We start from the raw sequence: 16,105 nt of genomic DNA, 5'->3' as shown, positions 1-16,105 counted from the left end.
TTACTTATTGCTTTGAGAAGAAACTTAGGCCCTATACTGACCAGCAATTTGGCCCGGCATGGGGATGGAGTCGCTCCTCTGGCGCTGCGTCCATATGACCCAGCACCAAAGGCATAGCCATGCCACCGCAGCTATCGCACCCTTTCCAGGGTGCAAAAAGGGGTTGCCTTTTGAGGCTCCTTTTCACACCCTGGAAAGGCCGTGAGGTTGCTGTAGCCCCGATCTGGCTTGGAAAGCCACCCCTTTGGGACTGTATGCACAGCCCCATAGTGAAGAATTATATCCTTAGTCTACAGTCAGTAGCTGGAACTGTTCATAACAATACACTGGTACCCCGGGTTACGAAATTAATTCGTTCCGCCGCCGCTTTCGTAACCCGGGATACTTCGTAAGCCGAATAGCCCATAGGCGCTAATGGGGAAAAAGCCGCGGCTGCGCCGCGGCTCCATTTAAAACAGCGCCGGGGTTTTTTCGTAACCCGAAAAAACCTTCGTAAGCCGAAACAATAAATCCCTATGGGATTTATTCGTATCCCGAAAATTTCGTAACCTGGGTATTTCGTAACCCGGGGGACCAGTGTATCATCAATCCTTTGTTTGGGAAGAAAACCAGGATAACTGTTGATTATCTGATTCAGTTACAGGTATGCTGAGATGAATAGAGGACAGAGTTTTTTGAAATACCTGCCTACAAAGTATAGAGTTTATTATCTAAGGCAGGGGTAGGCAACCTGCGGCCCGCGGGCCGGATGCGGCCCAGCAAGGCCTTGGGACCGGCCCCAGCCCAGTCCTGCCGCCGATTGCCGCTGGAGCCTTTGGCCTATCAGGAGGAGGCGGGCAAGGGGGGGCAAGGGGCAGGCAAGGGGAACAATTGTCTATAGAAGCCTCCGAAACATGCATTTATATTAACATATTTTTAAAAATCAGCAAATTTTTTAGCGTGTCCTCCATATTTTTAAAAAAGTGTCCTCCATTTGAAATTTTTGTCCTACATCTGTCCCGGTTTATTTATTTATTTAATTTATTTAATTTTTTAATTTTTTTTTTTTTTTTGGCTTCGGCCCCCCAGTTGTCTGAGGGACAGCTACCCGGCCCCCGGCTCAAAAAGGTTGCCTACCCCTGATCTAAGGCATGAGTTCTCAACCTATGGTTCTCCAACTGTTTTAGATTCCCAAGAATCCATCATCATGGGGCATGGTGGCTGCTGTTTCTGGGAACTGAGATTCAAAGTTGCCGGAGGACCAAACACTGAGGACCACTAATCTAAGAAGTTTAGAGAAAAGAAAATCAATAATAACTCACTCACTAATTTTAACTTCTCTTTGCTAATATGAGATTCAGATTGATTGATTGATTGAGAGCTATATAGTAATTTTCAACTTCTGGTTCTCCAGAGGTTTTGGACTTCAACTCTCAGAATTCCTGCAAATTGGAGACAAAGATTGAGATCCACACACAGAGAGCACTTTTGTATTTTGCAGTAGCTACCCAAGTTACCACCCTCTTCCGATTTGTCCAGCCAGCATTCCCTTCTCCACCCCTGCCTCTGAATCCTTTCCTGTCCCATTCTGAGAGCGAGGCAGAGAGATGGCAAATCAGCTCTATACAAAGCAACAGGCACTGCTCTCCACAGAAGCTGACAGATCCAAACATCTGTCTCTGAGGTGTTCTTTCTTAGAACCAAGTACTGTGGGCCAAGAGGGAATGCCATGGCTCCTTGAGTGGTAGTGCTGTGTTTGCCATCCTTACTATTCTGTTGTGTGAGGCAGGCACCTGTACATAAAGATAGAGACAGAGTGAAATTCCTGGGGAAGAGTGATATATGCTGGGGCAAACCCCTCCCATACTAACAGTTGGGAGATGCTTTGGTCTGCTTGGCCCTAGAGGTGACAACTGCAGGAAAAAGACTGGGGCTGAGAAAACACAGCTTGTTTCTAAAACCATTTTCATTTCACAATGGAGGAAACTTCCCATTATCCTCTATACAACTGATGGACAGAGACATTTGTGGCTTCCTGTGATGGATGATGAAGTAACCAACTTTTCATGCTTCCCTAAATTCTGGCCATGACTGTTTTATGCACACTACCTGTTCTTGCTGTGAATTATCTACAGCAATATAATGTTCAAGTATTATACAGAAAGTATTAGCTGACAGAAGGGGACAGCATCTGCTCCATTTCACTTTAGAAGTATTTTCCTTACATAAAATATTTTCCTCCCCAATATCCAAATTTGAGCTCACAGTGCCTTCATATGAAGGTGGGAGAGGGAATGATAGACAGAAAAAGCAAGAGATAAAAGTGTGAAGATGAAATATGATAAATATCAACCATTCTGCTAAGATACTTCACTCTGCAAATAAAGCTGATCATGGCAGATAGGTTTAAGATGGCTATTAACCTTTCAAGTAGGTTTATATATATAAATATATACATATCCGAAATTGTATTTGTGTTTTAAAGGGCTATGCCTATATTCAATATAACAGGAAATGTAAGGAAAAATCCATCATTCATACACTCTTGCTTAGAAAAATTATTTAAAAGCAATTAAAGAATTCATGGTTCTTAAGACATGGTAGTTATTTTACCTGGTGGAAGGAATCTCTTATTTAAATTATTGTAACACTTCATTAGGGTATATGTTAAAAGTACATTTTGTAGTTACAGAAGCAAGGCATTTGAGGAATATGGAGGCAACAGAGGTTGTACATTTTTCAAAACAGTATTAAGGAAATTCAGTCAGAGTCTTCATCATCAAGGTACTCTTCTGCATTGCTTAATGTTCGCATTATATCTGAAATGCAGAATAAAAGAAATGTGAAATTTTGTTTGTAGTTGAAAGTTTGCAGTAGAGCAAGGAATTTTGGATGTTTTAAGATCTACTATTCTGATCTTCCACACTTTAAAGTTTCCAGTAAGGAAACTTTTCTGTATATATCTCGGTTTTCTTAAACTGAAAGTCCACCTAAACCGTGAAGAATTCTTCCTGTCTTCACAACTCCTCAAACTTTGAGAAGACTCAAAGTGAATTGAGCTCTGTGTCTATGAGTCAGATCTGATCCTAAGGGTCTTTGCAAGGGTAACCAAATTTGGTGGAGCAACATTTTGCCCCCAGCAGCCACTGGAGTGCAAACAACAACACAGGTTTTTTTAAATGAGAAAATAAAATCTATTAACTGAACAGATAGCTATTTCCAGTTTTGATTTTTGATGGATAAGAGGGTCCAGGTTGTAGGCCCACTGACCAGTTCAAACTCCCAATTTTTGTTCCTGTATGCCTTCAAGAATGACAAAATCTACTTTTCCCATGTGGGGGAGGGGTCTGGAAGACATAGGCTGTGAATCTGTGCTACACTGAGCCATTTACCACCACTCAGGTCTTTTGTGGAGCTGTTTAAATCTCTCTCACCTAACCTTCCTGGGCCCGGTGAGATCATGGCTATGTCCCTGTAAGCAGACACAAAGTGATTACATCATTTGCTGAGGCATTCTGGGCTCCTGCAGAGATCTCTGCAGCTGATATAATTATTGTATGTCTAACTATGGGGACTTATCCAGAAGCTTCTGTGAGCCTCCTAGTACAGAACATCTGGGGGGCTCTGTGAGGCTCTTCAGTGGCTCTGTATTACATCGGGGGGGGGGGGGCACTGAAGTGGAAGAAAGGGAATACCAACCTTCACAACAACAAAAACAGACACATGTAGATATAAAGTTAACATGCACCTGTATATGCCACTAACAAGAAACAGCAGAGTATAGTTGTTTACATGTTGGATAGATAAAGCCACTGTTCTAAGGAATACTTGTAGTTTACCTGTAGATTCAAGGTATCAGAAGGACAGTTGGAAGTTTAGTGTCATGTGTGTGCATGTGCATGGATGTATGTATGTGAATTTATTTAAAATCTTACCTTGCCCTTGTTTCTTTTTAAGCAGGGAAGCACACATTGCATCAGTAGCCATATCCAGGGCCAATTTTTTCTCATTGTTTCTTAAATCTGTTCTGGCACCTGTGTGAAAGCACAACAGAGCACACTGTTATCCATTTAAAATCCATTCTTGTAAAAGCTAGAGCCGCACATCTTCACTATCTTTAGTGGCACTTCCTGCCTAAAACTGAACTAATTTTTCTGCTCTAGCATTCACTAGCTTTCATCCTAGACATGCCAAGTAATAGTGTCACACTAAATTCTGAAGTGAAGTGCTTGTCATGACATATTCCCAAAGAAAGATTAAAAATGCAGGCAACTGTGTGGCTCCATATGAACAAACCAGTTCTTCCATTTTCAAGCTTAGCAGCAGCAGTAGCAGATGTTTTGTTAAGTTAATACAACCTAATTGCCTGTCCAAGCCCAGGTCACTTTGAAACATTTTGTATAAGAAGAGGGATAGCTACTGTTGCTTGGAAAAGAACTCCACCCTCAAATATATCAGCTACTGTAAGAATTGCAGTGAAACTCAAGAGGCAACAAAGAAGCCTAAGGGGAGGGGTAGCAAATGATGCCATCATCCCTGGTAATCCATGTCCTAGTAGTCATGGCATGGGAGCACTGGCTCCACTGCACTACTTAAATGAAGGGATGGAGAGGCACCATTCTGCTTTGAAGAAGAACCACAGTCAACTGTGGCTTTTACCATATATACTCGTCCATAAGTCTAAAAATGTATGCCCAAAAATTGACCCCAAAATCCCAGGTTGATGTAAATATGGGTCACTATGGTAATGTGATAGCACCTCTTTTAGATTTCCACATGCAGTTTCTTTCTCTCTTGAGTCAAGCAGAATTAATCCTGCATGACTGATTGTATTGTTGTTTGTTTAAGAGTCCCTCTCCCACTCATGTGCCTCGCTGCCTGGGGAGTGAAGGCTGAAATGAAAGCTGAACCACTGAAGCAAAAAGCCTCAATGAGAGTCCCTCTTGCCACGTGCACACATACACACACTGAAGGAGCCTCCAAGTTTTACCCTCAACCTATCCACGGGTCATGGAAAAATTCATAATTTTAGCCCCAAGACCTGCCCTTGACTTATATGTGAAGTTGATTTATAGTCGAGTATATACGGTAGTTTTTAGTAGAAGCTCAGACTCTATGTTAAGACATAAAGCTGGAAAAGCTTAGAGGTCATCTAATCCAACCCCTAACTTTATGTATAATCCAAGTCTCTGTGTAAAATGTGCTCAAAATCATAGCAAATCCACCAGTACATCTGAAATAAATGAGACAGCCAAAGGAGGGGTGGGCAAAGTGCCTGGAGCACTCTGATCCCTGGGGATCAAAAACCTTGCTTTGCAAAAATTGACCACTCCCTATAGCGTGTTGGGGTACAGCCCCCTAAGGCTGCCTCCCACAATAGTCCATTCCTGCTCTCATTAGACAAAAAGAAGGGGGATATGCTAAAGCTTAGAAAGAATAATACAGTAGTTCATTGTGTCATGGCTAAGTCTACTAGTAAAGAAAGAGGTGGTCCAACACATCCTGACACCTGAGGCAGGAGGACACATACTGGTCCTTCCACTATTACTTATCATGCTTTCCTACCCCTTCTTGTGGCCTCTTCTATTCCCTTTACCACTCCTGCTTTCTCTACGTCTTTCTGTTCCCAGACACCAAGGCCAAAAACTGAAGGTGCTAATGTATAAATTACCTTTTGCCAGGAGTGTTTCTACAATATCTGCATAGCCTTTCCATGCAGCAGCATGTAATGCAGTGTCTCCCAGCTTATTCTGTGAAAGCAAAAGGGAAATAAACATCAGATCTTGAAGTGTCATTGAATGTTTAGTTCATTCCAGTGGAAACCAATCATTATTAGAGGCCAATTCTTTGAAAGCTATTCAATGTATGATTCCCTACCTGTTGGTTTAGTTCTACATTTGGCTGCACCAGTAAGACTTCCACTATGTCTACATAAAGTGAAAAGAAAAGGAAAAAGCTCATGATAAGCTAGAACTTATTTTGCTTGCATTCATGATATATCATGACAGTCAGAATTCAGACCCCATCAGCTCAAAGCATCCATATATATATATTTTTAAACCTGTAAAAGTGGGATTGACAAGCACTTAAAGTATTGAATTTGATGATATCCTTTCTCCCCCTCATTTTCCTAATCCAGGATGAGTTTTTTTTTATTTTCTGATTTGTTACTCAGATCACTTAATTTTAGACACACGCTCATTTTGACATACACTTATTTATTATAATTTGTTTTCTAATACAGTTATTCCTCAACAACCACCAGCTGCCTCACTTACTCCAATTTAAATCTTATCATACAGGAATTCAGAATGTGTTATATCTGGCAGTGAATGAGCAAATAGTAGCTGGTTAATTCAGCAAATGGGAAAACAGGAAGATTATCATTCATCCCCATTAAGTTATAGTATACCTTTATGTAGGGATAGGAGCAGGAGTTTGTTCAGGTTGCATCTTCATGTGAGTTTAATGCACACTTTCCAAACCAAACATACAAGATGAAACACAATTATTTTTTGGGATTCACAATTTCTCAAATTTTGCCATACCATTCTCCAATCATTAACTAAATACAAAGATATACATTCTGGATCCCTCTGCGTAAGGGGAATTTTGTGTGTGCTGGAGCCCCATTACAACTAATGGGGCTCATGCCACGGGTGCGCATCCCATTACTTCTTCTGGGGTGCATGAGGGGCTTTTCCAGCATGGCTTTCAGTGTATGCAGCTTTCAGCATATGCGGCTTTCAGCATATACCGCACCCACGTAAAACGCAGGCACACTGTATATATTAAGGGGACACGAACACAAAACATGTATATTTGTGAAAACAATATACTAAATACATTACATATCAGAAGAAATTGCTAGTAAGAACTGTAGGCAACATTTATACAAAAACATGTAATTTAGAAAAACACACATGAAAACAAATATTTTGTTTATTTTTAAATAAATACACAGTGGTCTGAATGTGGAAGAGAACAGAATAAAAATTAGAAAAAGGAGAACTCAGAGAAATTTGAACTCAAAAATTCAAATATCCTTACCTTTGTGTCCAGCATGGCTAGCCCAGTACAATGCTGTACTTCCAGCTTTGTCTAAACCATTGACACCAACTCTGTTATCCAAACATTCCCTCAGCCAGCTCAAGTTTCCTGAAAAACACATTTTTAACAGAACACAATTTTTAAAATCTGTTGTCAAACTGAGAACCATGAAAGTCACACATTAGCAATTTAACTTTGGATCAATGTATATATTTATTTAAAGTTCCTAAATCATGGTGTAATTGCAGGAATGAAAATCTCATGCAAAGGCAGTCTTCCATTTGAAACTCACCAGAGAGCACAAAGAAAGGTCTTTGTTGAAGGGGAAAGTCAAGTTAAGTATTTATCTCTTAAAAATAAAAGAGCCTGTGCAGTTAAATTCTGGCAATAATAAATTATCTACACAATCAAATGTTGCCCATCCAAAATCCTATACACCAGGATTCATATACACTACAAGTGAGGAACAGGTGTCCCATGAAGTGTCCCTAACCCACATAATTTTTAAAAACTGAAAGATGCTCTTCCTCTACAGGATGGTCCTGCGTTATTTTAGGGGAGGACTTTTTAAAAGCAGAAAGTAAGCAAGGGACTTCTAGTTTGCTTCCTTGTTCAAAAATACCTCTCTTGGACCTGTAATTACAGCAAACTGCAATCTGTCAACCAATGTGACAAATTACACCAATATTACCTACAGGAAGTGGGAAGGTAATTTTGAATATTAAAATCAGGAGGCAGCTTGCCCCTCCAAACTGTAGTGAGGGGCGTGTGCAGCCCCTAAACCTGTTGTAGCTTCCCACCCTGTGCTGGTTTTACTGAACTCAGTGGGAGTTAATTCTGAACAGACATACATAGGATTTCACTAAGAGTATCTGAAATCCAAATATTTAAAAGGTCTGCTGGGAAAATGAGGAGCCCCAAGATTTTGTTGATATTAAGCAGTTCCTGATAGATTCCCAAAGTGACTCATCTGGTGGTGGAAAACTGCAAGCAGGACGCCACAGAAGCTCCATCACCATCCAGAGAGGGCGACCTCCCTATCAGTTGACTGGTGGATACCAAAGCATTATGTGACCCCTGAGACACCTTTAAAAACCTCCAAAGGAGGAGGCTCCACCACCTTCAAAAGGAGTGTGTTCCAGTGTCAAGCAGCTTTTACTGTTGGGAAGTTCTTGACACTACTGGTTACCATAAATATATTTTTAGAAAAAGGTAAATATGTTTAGCCAGCAAATTAAGAATATATAGAACATGGAACCCAAATTATTTGCCTGAAATATTCAAGCCAGGAAGGGGGAAAAAACCAAAAACCTGTAAGCACCATTCCTTGTAAAGAGAATAAAAAACCTTTATTGTCCAACACCCCCCCCCCCCCCAAAAAAAAAACCCCAGCATCCTGTTCTTGTAAGGTTGTATCCTACAAGACAGGAGACAAGATCTCTTGGTATACCAAGAGAATGGCATTTGTGAGCAACATTGTTCTGCTGCAGTCTCCTCCCCACCTCCAAGCACCCTCTACTCCTGAAGGCTAGGGGTTGCAGGGTGGAAAAGGAGAAAGGAAAAGTCCATTGCAAATGTGAATATCCAGCTGTGAGACAATTTGACCTTTAAAGAAAACGCTACATACCATTTATTTCACCCCTAAAATAAATGGAAAGAGAACAGTTGAATTCCAAGTAATCTGGTTAATAAAAGCAGCATTCTGGTAGATCCTGTGGCTGCTTCTGCTACAGTGACAACTATCAAAAGTGGGTTGGCAACTGAAAAATACATCAGGGATCTGGACGCTATGAACCCCATCCACTTACCTCTCTTGGCAGCTTCATGTAGTGGGTTGTCAATGGATTCTGCTTGTTCAGCCACTAAAATAAAAGAGGAAAAACCCACACAAAACTTTAACCAACATTTATCTTTTGTGCCTCACTAAATAGGCCCAAGACTTCCATTTCTTCAGCACCAATGCCCCAACATTCATCAACAATCATGGATTATTGCCGAGATGGCTATATATATGTTGTGTGTGCGTCCATCTGCTTGGCCCAGGAAAGAGAAGGTTTAGGCCTCTCTAACCAAATCCTTGAACCATCAACCATATTGGAAAGGATGTCAGGAATGTGACTCTAATGACAACTGCTGTCAGAGATTTCATACTGATTAAATTATTGGACATGAGTGAATACTGCCATGGAAAATTCAAGTGCACATTAAGACATCCTGCAGTTGGTAAACAATGTATCAAGGATCTAAAATTACATCAGTAAGGAAGATCACTTTTGGTGATGAGGGGTAGGGTGATAAGCTCAACAGTTTTCTTTGTTAGGCTTTATTGTTCAATCCAGAGGCTCAGGGCTCCTGACCCAGCCAAGAGTTTCTTCTTCCCTGGTTCAGATCTGCCCCTTCTCCACATTCCTGGAACCATCTCCCCAAACATTTGTAGATTACCACTTCTCTAAGCCTATTTTAAGCCTGAACTAAAAAATTTTTGCTTATGGAAGCATTTCAGGCTGCAGCCTGATATCTTTGATAATTTAGACAAAGGGTATATTGTTTGTCTATAGTTTTATAGATATTTTAATGGGATAAATTGTTTACTATATTTTATATTTTGTGATTTTAGATTGCACACCATTGGCAGGTTTTATGTTGTTTTGATGACTCTGTAAAGTGCTGTGAAAAATGTACCATCCTTTGCTGCTTTTTCTCAGTAGTCTAGAGAGACTTGGGACATGTAATTTTTATTATTCTATTGGCAGGTGTCTCACCTATTCCCTCTTTGATGGTGGTGGGGTAGATTAAGGAAGATATTTGTGTTTTCTCACTTTGAACCTCCCTTCCCTTTCTCTCTTCTTCTCTTGGCATCCTTTGAGGTTCATACACATAAGTCCCAAACTCTCTCAAGCTTGTAAGTGAACATTTCCCCATCCTCATACAAGAGTGCTCTGTTACCTAGTCATGTACATATTTTGCTTATTAGCTGCCATTTATGAACCTCTGCAATTAGCTACTAAAGCTCTGCCAACATCTTATGATAGTGATTTAAAAATCACCGATACAGACTTAAAAATTATGCTGGTATCCTCTATACTTTAACTCTTTACCCCTGCCAAACAATGGTTATGAGTGTCCTGGTTTTGTCTCTAATTCTCAAAGGTCTGGGGAGGAATGCAGGTTGGATATTGGAATCTGTATATCTAAAGGAAATTTGAACCAGAAAAGATTTAGAATAAAAGGAAAGACTTAGGTATTTATATATTCACTTATTCAATTCATATCTCACCATTCTCACAGCACAAGTCCCAAGAGAGTCTTTTCTCCAATAATGGGAGAAAGGTGGAATACACACTCATCCATCCACATTCGCTGGGGTTAGGGGCACAGGACCCCTGTGAATGTGGAGAAACTGCAAATAACAAAAACACTATGTTTTTACCTGAGAGAACACCTCTCTGGGAATCTCTAGGTCCTCCAGTACAACTCTGTGGTCAACAGCTGCCAGACACTGACCATAGAATTGTGCTGGAGGAGCTACAAATGCCTAGTGGAGTGTTCTCTCTAGGAATCTATATGCCCTTCAGTTTGACCTTTGGTTAAAGTTGACCACAGAGTTGTGTGGAGGACTTAGATATTCCTAGCTAGAACATATTAATAAAATCCACGAATAATCAGATCTGCAAAAGTCAAAGCCGCAAATGGGGAAGGATGAGTGTATATCAAATCAAATTAAACAATCAATAAATGAGTTTACTATGTAGATGGCACCATAAGCATAGATAAACATGATTTAAAAGTTTTAAAAAGCATGAAATAAGCAATCCTATTAAAATATCAATTTAAAAAAGTTTAAAACACATTTACCAAGGAATATAAAATTATAGCATATCCCTTAAAAGGCCCTTCCACCACAAAGGCCTGTCTAAATAAAAAGTCCCTGCCTGCCAGAGGCAAACACTAAACGTACTAATTGCACTAGTTTTTCAGCAGGACCCATCTTGATATGCAGAGACAAGTGTTTTGCTGTTACAGTGAAAAGAAAAAGATATAAAATCACTGAGCTCTTATTGCTGTCCAGAAAGCTGCAAATTAGGAGTAAGGCTTGTTCCCACCATTCTCATTGCTTTTAGTTTCCCTGCAGCCATTAAATTGGTTTCAAATTAGCACAGAAAGTAGCTGTGAGATTTCTAACTGATTCAGCCAGAACTGTTTATATTACACCCATTTTGAAAGGATTATGCTGTCAGCTTATTTGCTTGCAAGGTTAATTTTAGGTGCTGATGTTTACCCTCAAAGCCCAAACAACTTTGGACCAAAAGATCTGACAGAGGATCTCTTTTCATGCCAGTCTTAAGATTTCAGGTTCTTCATTAAGTATCACCTTTCACAGAGCACTGTATATTTACAAAATAGTAGGATTTTCCTGTAGTGATAACCAGGCTCTGAGATGCCTTATTCAAAGAACTTCAACTGGTGTCAATAACACTCCTTTTTAAATGTGTCAAGTTAAAATGTGCCTGTTTCAGATGAAATCTCATTTGGTTAGGGTTCTCCAAATGGCACTTTCTGCTTTAAATCCACGAGATGGTAACACACTGACACATTCTTCTCATTTAAGATCACCTTCTAGAACTAGCTCATTTACTTCAGGCCAATTCTGACCAGAGCTTGGAAAAGTTCCATTTTCAAACTGGCTATGGTGGTTGGGGGATTATGGAATTCATAGTCAAAAAGTAACTAATACAAGTTCTGGTTCTGACATTAGCTTAGGATACTGTAATCCTTTTGGCTCTTGCTCACAGATACTTTCTAAAAAGAAATAGCATAAACTATGATTTTTTTTCCTTCCCAGCTACTGTGCAGAAAGAGGTCCTGAAAACCAAAACAAACTTGAAATATACCATAGTTGCTGGGAATTAGTCCAGTCCGTCCTTTACAGGTCCCCTTCCACCAATTTGTATCACTCTGGAGGGAAAAGAAAATATTGCTTGAAACAAAAAATACTATTCCATTTAAAATTTATTCCACTACTTAATGTAATATGGCCTACTTGTTACCGCATTGTGCTTATAAACTTACCATATCAGAAATGTAGATGATATCTCCTTCTTCAAAATACAGCTCATCTGGCTGGAACAACAAACAGACTGTCTTCAGTTTATGTACTGATTTCAACCAAGGTATTTTCAATCCAACTCTCCCACCACAGTGTCAAGGACTGGCCTGACCATGTTTCAAGACTCATTCCATTTACCTCAAAGAAGTGATACATCATTGGCTTCCTGCTCTAACAGTAATTTTATACACTTCTGTCAGTTCATCCTAATTCCCAATTTTTCTCCAGCACCACATTTCAAATGAGTTCATTTTCTTCCTGTCAGCTATCTTTACTTTACAGCTCTCACAACCATTCACAGAAATGGGAGATAAGATGACATGGGACATTCTAACTTTAGTATTTGGTGATATATTTTACACTTCAGGATATATTCAAGTTCCTTCATAGCTTCCCTTCCAAGTCAAGGGCAGGGGCACGATGCAAAAGCAAAAGGTGTGGTACTGACTTCAAGTTGTTTTTCAAATGCTTCCAAGGGCACATGCAGAGAATGAAGTTGGGAATTCTGTGAATACCATGCGCTACCAAATAAATGGGTCCTAGAGCAAATCAGATCTGGGTTCTCTTTAGAAGCAAAGATGACTAAACTGAGGTTGTCACATTTTGGCCATATCATGAGAAGAAAGCACTCACTAGAAAAAGACAATAACTCCTGGTAAAGTTGAGGGCAATAGGAGAAGAAAAAGACTGTCTACTAGATGGATGAATTCAGATGACTTTTTCACACGGTGACCTATATGCTTTCCTCCCAAAAACAGTTAAAGTGTTGGCATTCCGGAAAAGCAAGCAAATTCACTAATGATTATCACACACAAAGCACAACAACAGATTAGGCAAGAAAGTGTGTCAAAAGTGAATTTGGGTTTCAGACAGATGAGGACAAATCCCGTTGCTTACTTGGGAATAACTTTTTTGCACATGCTCCAAACTGTCATTTCCACAAGTGCACACACACACACACACATGCTCCAGAGATGGAAGGGAAACTGGGGAGGAAAATCGTCTTTGTCCCAGAACCTGTTTCAGCGGAAGGTAGGCTGAGATTTCCCTTTGCAAACTCCCATAAAACCATACATACACACACAAGTCACACTGGATAGAAAGAGGAGGTGGCTGGTCCATAAACCTTCCTGATTTTAGTGAGGACTGAAACTCCCAGATGCCCTCCTTTTCCAGGACATAATCTCAATTTCTCCCTCCTATAAAAGAGGAATTCCAAAATGTCCTTTCTCTTGCTCTCCCACCAGCTGTTCCCTGTTGCAGGAGGAGGAGACCAGCCCTGCGAGGGAAAGAGGTGTGTATGTTGTATGTGTGTATCCCTTTTAGAGCAAGGCTGCCTCCCTCTCCTTGGCACAGCAAAGGAACCATGAGAAATCTGGGAACAGGGAGAATCCAGGACATGGTTTTCAGACTGCTGCAATTACATGAAAAAAGAAAATTTGTGAATGAACTGGAAATGAAAACACAGTATTTTTGTGAAAATGCTTATTCCCTGATTCACTTCACTTTCTAACCTGTTTGTGCACACAGTCATCTGAAAAGCAATTGCAAAACTGTCCCTAATGCCCTGGATGAGCCTACATTGTGACCAGTTTAACCTTCCAATTTTCCCCGTGTGAAAAGGTCTAGAGAAGCCATGGCCATGAATATGCAAGACCAAGCAGAGTGTCTGAGAACAAGGAGATTTGGAGATCTCTCATTCACAGGGTCACCATAGGGTGAAGTCAACTTAAAGGCCATTAAAAACAACTGCTCCCCCTCCCTAACATCTTCCATTTTTTTTCTTGCACACACAAATTTGTACAGGACGGAAAACAGAAGCGGGTTCAGTACCACTGATGAAGTCCATTACCAAAGTGCCAACTGTTGGACTTAAAGGACAGACACAAGTGCCTCTAAGCTGCCCACTTTTTAATTTCTCCATTAATCTTTTAACACAGTGTAATGCTGCTATGGAAAGTGTGAAAGACTGGGTGGCTTACAATGATTAAAAAAGTGGAGTGGGGTAAGTGATCTTGAACCACAAGAGGCATAAGGACTGATGAACCCCTGAAATCAGATGCTTGGAGCTGATGTCAGGTCTGAACAGGGGAGCGAGTGTAAAATCATTTTTAATTCCATGAATTGTTCCTAGTTTATTGGAAATGAAAAGTTAGGGAATCTGAGAAGGATCAAAAAGTGGCCCTGGTAACCCCCAAAAATAAGAAAAGGAAGCTAGATTTTGGAACTGGAGATTAATTGCTCTGCAACTGAAGAAAAGAAGAGTGTTTCTGCTTGCCCCAAGGAGGAGGCAATGATTGAAAATAAAGCAAAAGAAAAGGGATTTTTGCTGTCCCCTGCTGCCACCTACTGGTTTCTCATGGGAAAAATAAGCACGTTAACAAAAGCAGCTGTGTTGCTCGTGACTTAGACAATGACATTAAACTAAGACAATACCTTTTATTAAGTCCACTAAAATGTCATAAAAGTGGAATGTGCTTTTGAGTTCTTGAGTACTCTTAATCAGGCTGACCATTACAAAAATTGGGATAAGGAAAAGCCTTTCCAAAATCAACCCAGATATTAAAATAATTCCATGTATAGTCAGATGTAAGTCTCAAGAAGGGGAATGGAGGCTGGAAGTGTCACCTTTTGGTGCAATGATATTAGGCTGCATCTTGAGAAATGTAGAATCAATTACTGTTTTCCATCGCTCCAGGTAAACAGCTCTCATGGATGGGCCAAATGTCATATAATGAGGGATTTATAGTTGAATCTCCTGAGTTTTTTGTTTGTTTTAAAGAAGATGAAAAGATATCCCTATTGATTGGTTAAAACACTTGGGAAAGAGTTTAGCTATCATTTTCCTAGATAGCCAAAAACCTCAAGTTATTATTAGCACTGCAGTAGAAAAAGTATATCCATTATACCTGTAACAAAATTAGTTTTTCTTATGTGCTGCAGTGCTAAAGCCAACAGGGGAGAGATGGTTTAAATCAGGAAAATAACATGGGCTATTTTTCTGCTGTCCCCTGGCTATCTTACCATCTCTCTTCATTCACAGTCACATATAGACACCAGAAACCAACAGGCTCCTTAATACCTTTTTCATCACCATTTCTTGCTACAATACAATGGCAAACACCCATTGAAAAAATCTGCCAAGAAAACCCCATGATAGGGAGACAGACACCAGGGAGACAGACAGCATGGACTAGTAGCTTGAACACTGAATCATAACTCTGGAGACCAGCATTTGAATCCCTGCTTGGCCATGAAATCCACTGGATAACCCTGGGCTAGTCCCATTCTCTCAGCCTTAGAGGATGGCAATAGTAAACCCCCTCTAAAGGAACATGTCAAGAAAACCCTTGATAGGTTCACCTTAGGGTCAAAATGAGTTGGAAATGACTTGAAGGCACACAACAACAGGCAATATATTCTGCTCCTCAGGTTGGTAAGGCCAGAAGTGCCCTGCATTTTTATTTTTAAAATTAATAATTATTAACATTATTATTATTATTATTATTATTATTATTATTATTATTATTATTATTAAAATAATAAATTATTATTAATATTATTATTATGGGAGTTGTAGTTTGTTGTGGGGTCCTTAGCTCAAGGCTATGGAATTCTGGGAACTGTAGTGTTGTGAGACATTGAGCCTACTCTGCCAGAGAGCTCTGGTGCCTCAGCAAACTAATAACTTATTATTATTATTATTTTAAAAACATTTTTTGGTTTTTTAAATTTTAATTTATTATAATTATTCTCCATGCTCCCTAAAGTACCACCTCCCTGAATCCAATCCACTCTCCTTCCTTTTGTAATAGTTGCCTTCTCTTAGGTTGCATCCGCACTGGGGAGATAATCTGGTTTAACTCCACTTTAACTGTCCTGGCTCAGTGCTATGGAATTCTGGGAACATAGTGTCCTGAGACATTGAGCCTTCTCTGCCAGAGAGCTCTGGTGCCTCAACAAACTAAT

At 40.0% G+C, this 16,105-nt stretch overlaps 1 protein-coding gene across 1 annotated transcript in view; it reads right to left on the bottom strand.

Annotated features, from left to right (window-relative positions):
• Positions 1-1,001: 1,001 nt before the first annotated feature.
• Positions 1,002-16,105, bottom strand: part of OSTF1 (osteoclast stimulating factor 1) — a 39,091-nt gene continuing 23,987 nt past the window's right edge. Inside the window, exons 3-10 of the mRNA XM_042452463.1 lie at positions 12,100-12,150; positions 11,922-11,985; positions 8,838-8,891; positions 7,030-7,137; positions 5,857-5,906; positions 5,651-5,729; positions 3,915-4,013; positions 1,002-2,798 (exon numbers count right to left, since the gene is read on the bottom strand). Coding sequence (XP_042308397.1) covers positions 2,740-2,798; positions 3,915-4,013; positions 5,651-5,729; positions 5,857-5,906; positions 7,030-7,137; positions 8,838-8,891; positions 11,922-11,985; positions 12,100-12,150 — 564 coding nt within the window. The 3' untranslated portion in view covers positions 1,002-2,739. The remainder of the gene's footprint in view (positions 2,799-3,914; positions 4,014-5,650; positions 5,730-5,856; positions 5,907-7,029; positions 7,138-8,837; positions 8,892-11,921; positions 11,986-12,099; positions 12,151-16,105) is intronic.

This window comes from Sceloporus undulatus, chromosome 2 (assembly GCF_019175285.1).
Source record: "Sceloporus undulatus isolate JIND9_A2432 ecotype Alabama chromosome 2, SceUnd_v1.1, whole genome shotgun sequence".
Lineage (NCBI taxonomy): Eukaryota > Metazoa > Chordata > Lepidosauria > Squamata > Phrynosomatidae > Sceloporus > Sceloporus undulatus.
This window is presented reverse-complemented; position numbering and strand designations above follow the sequence as displayed.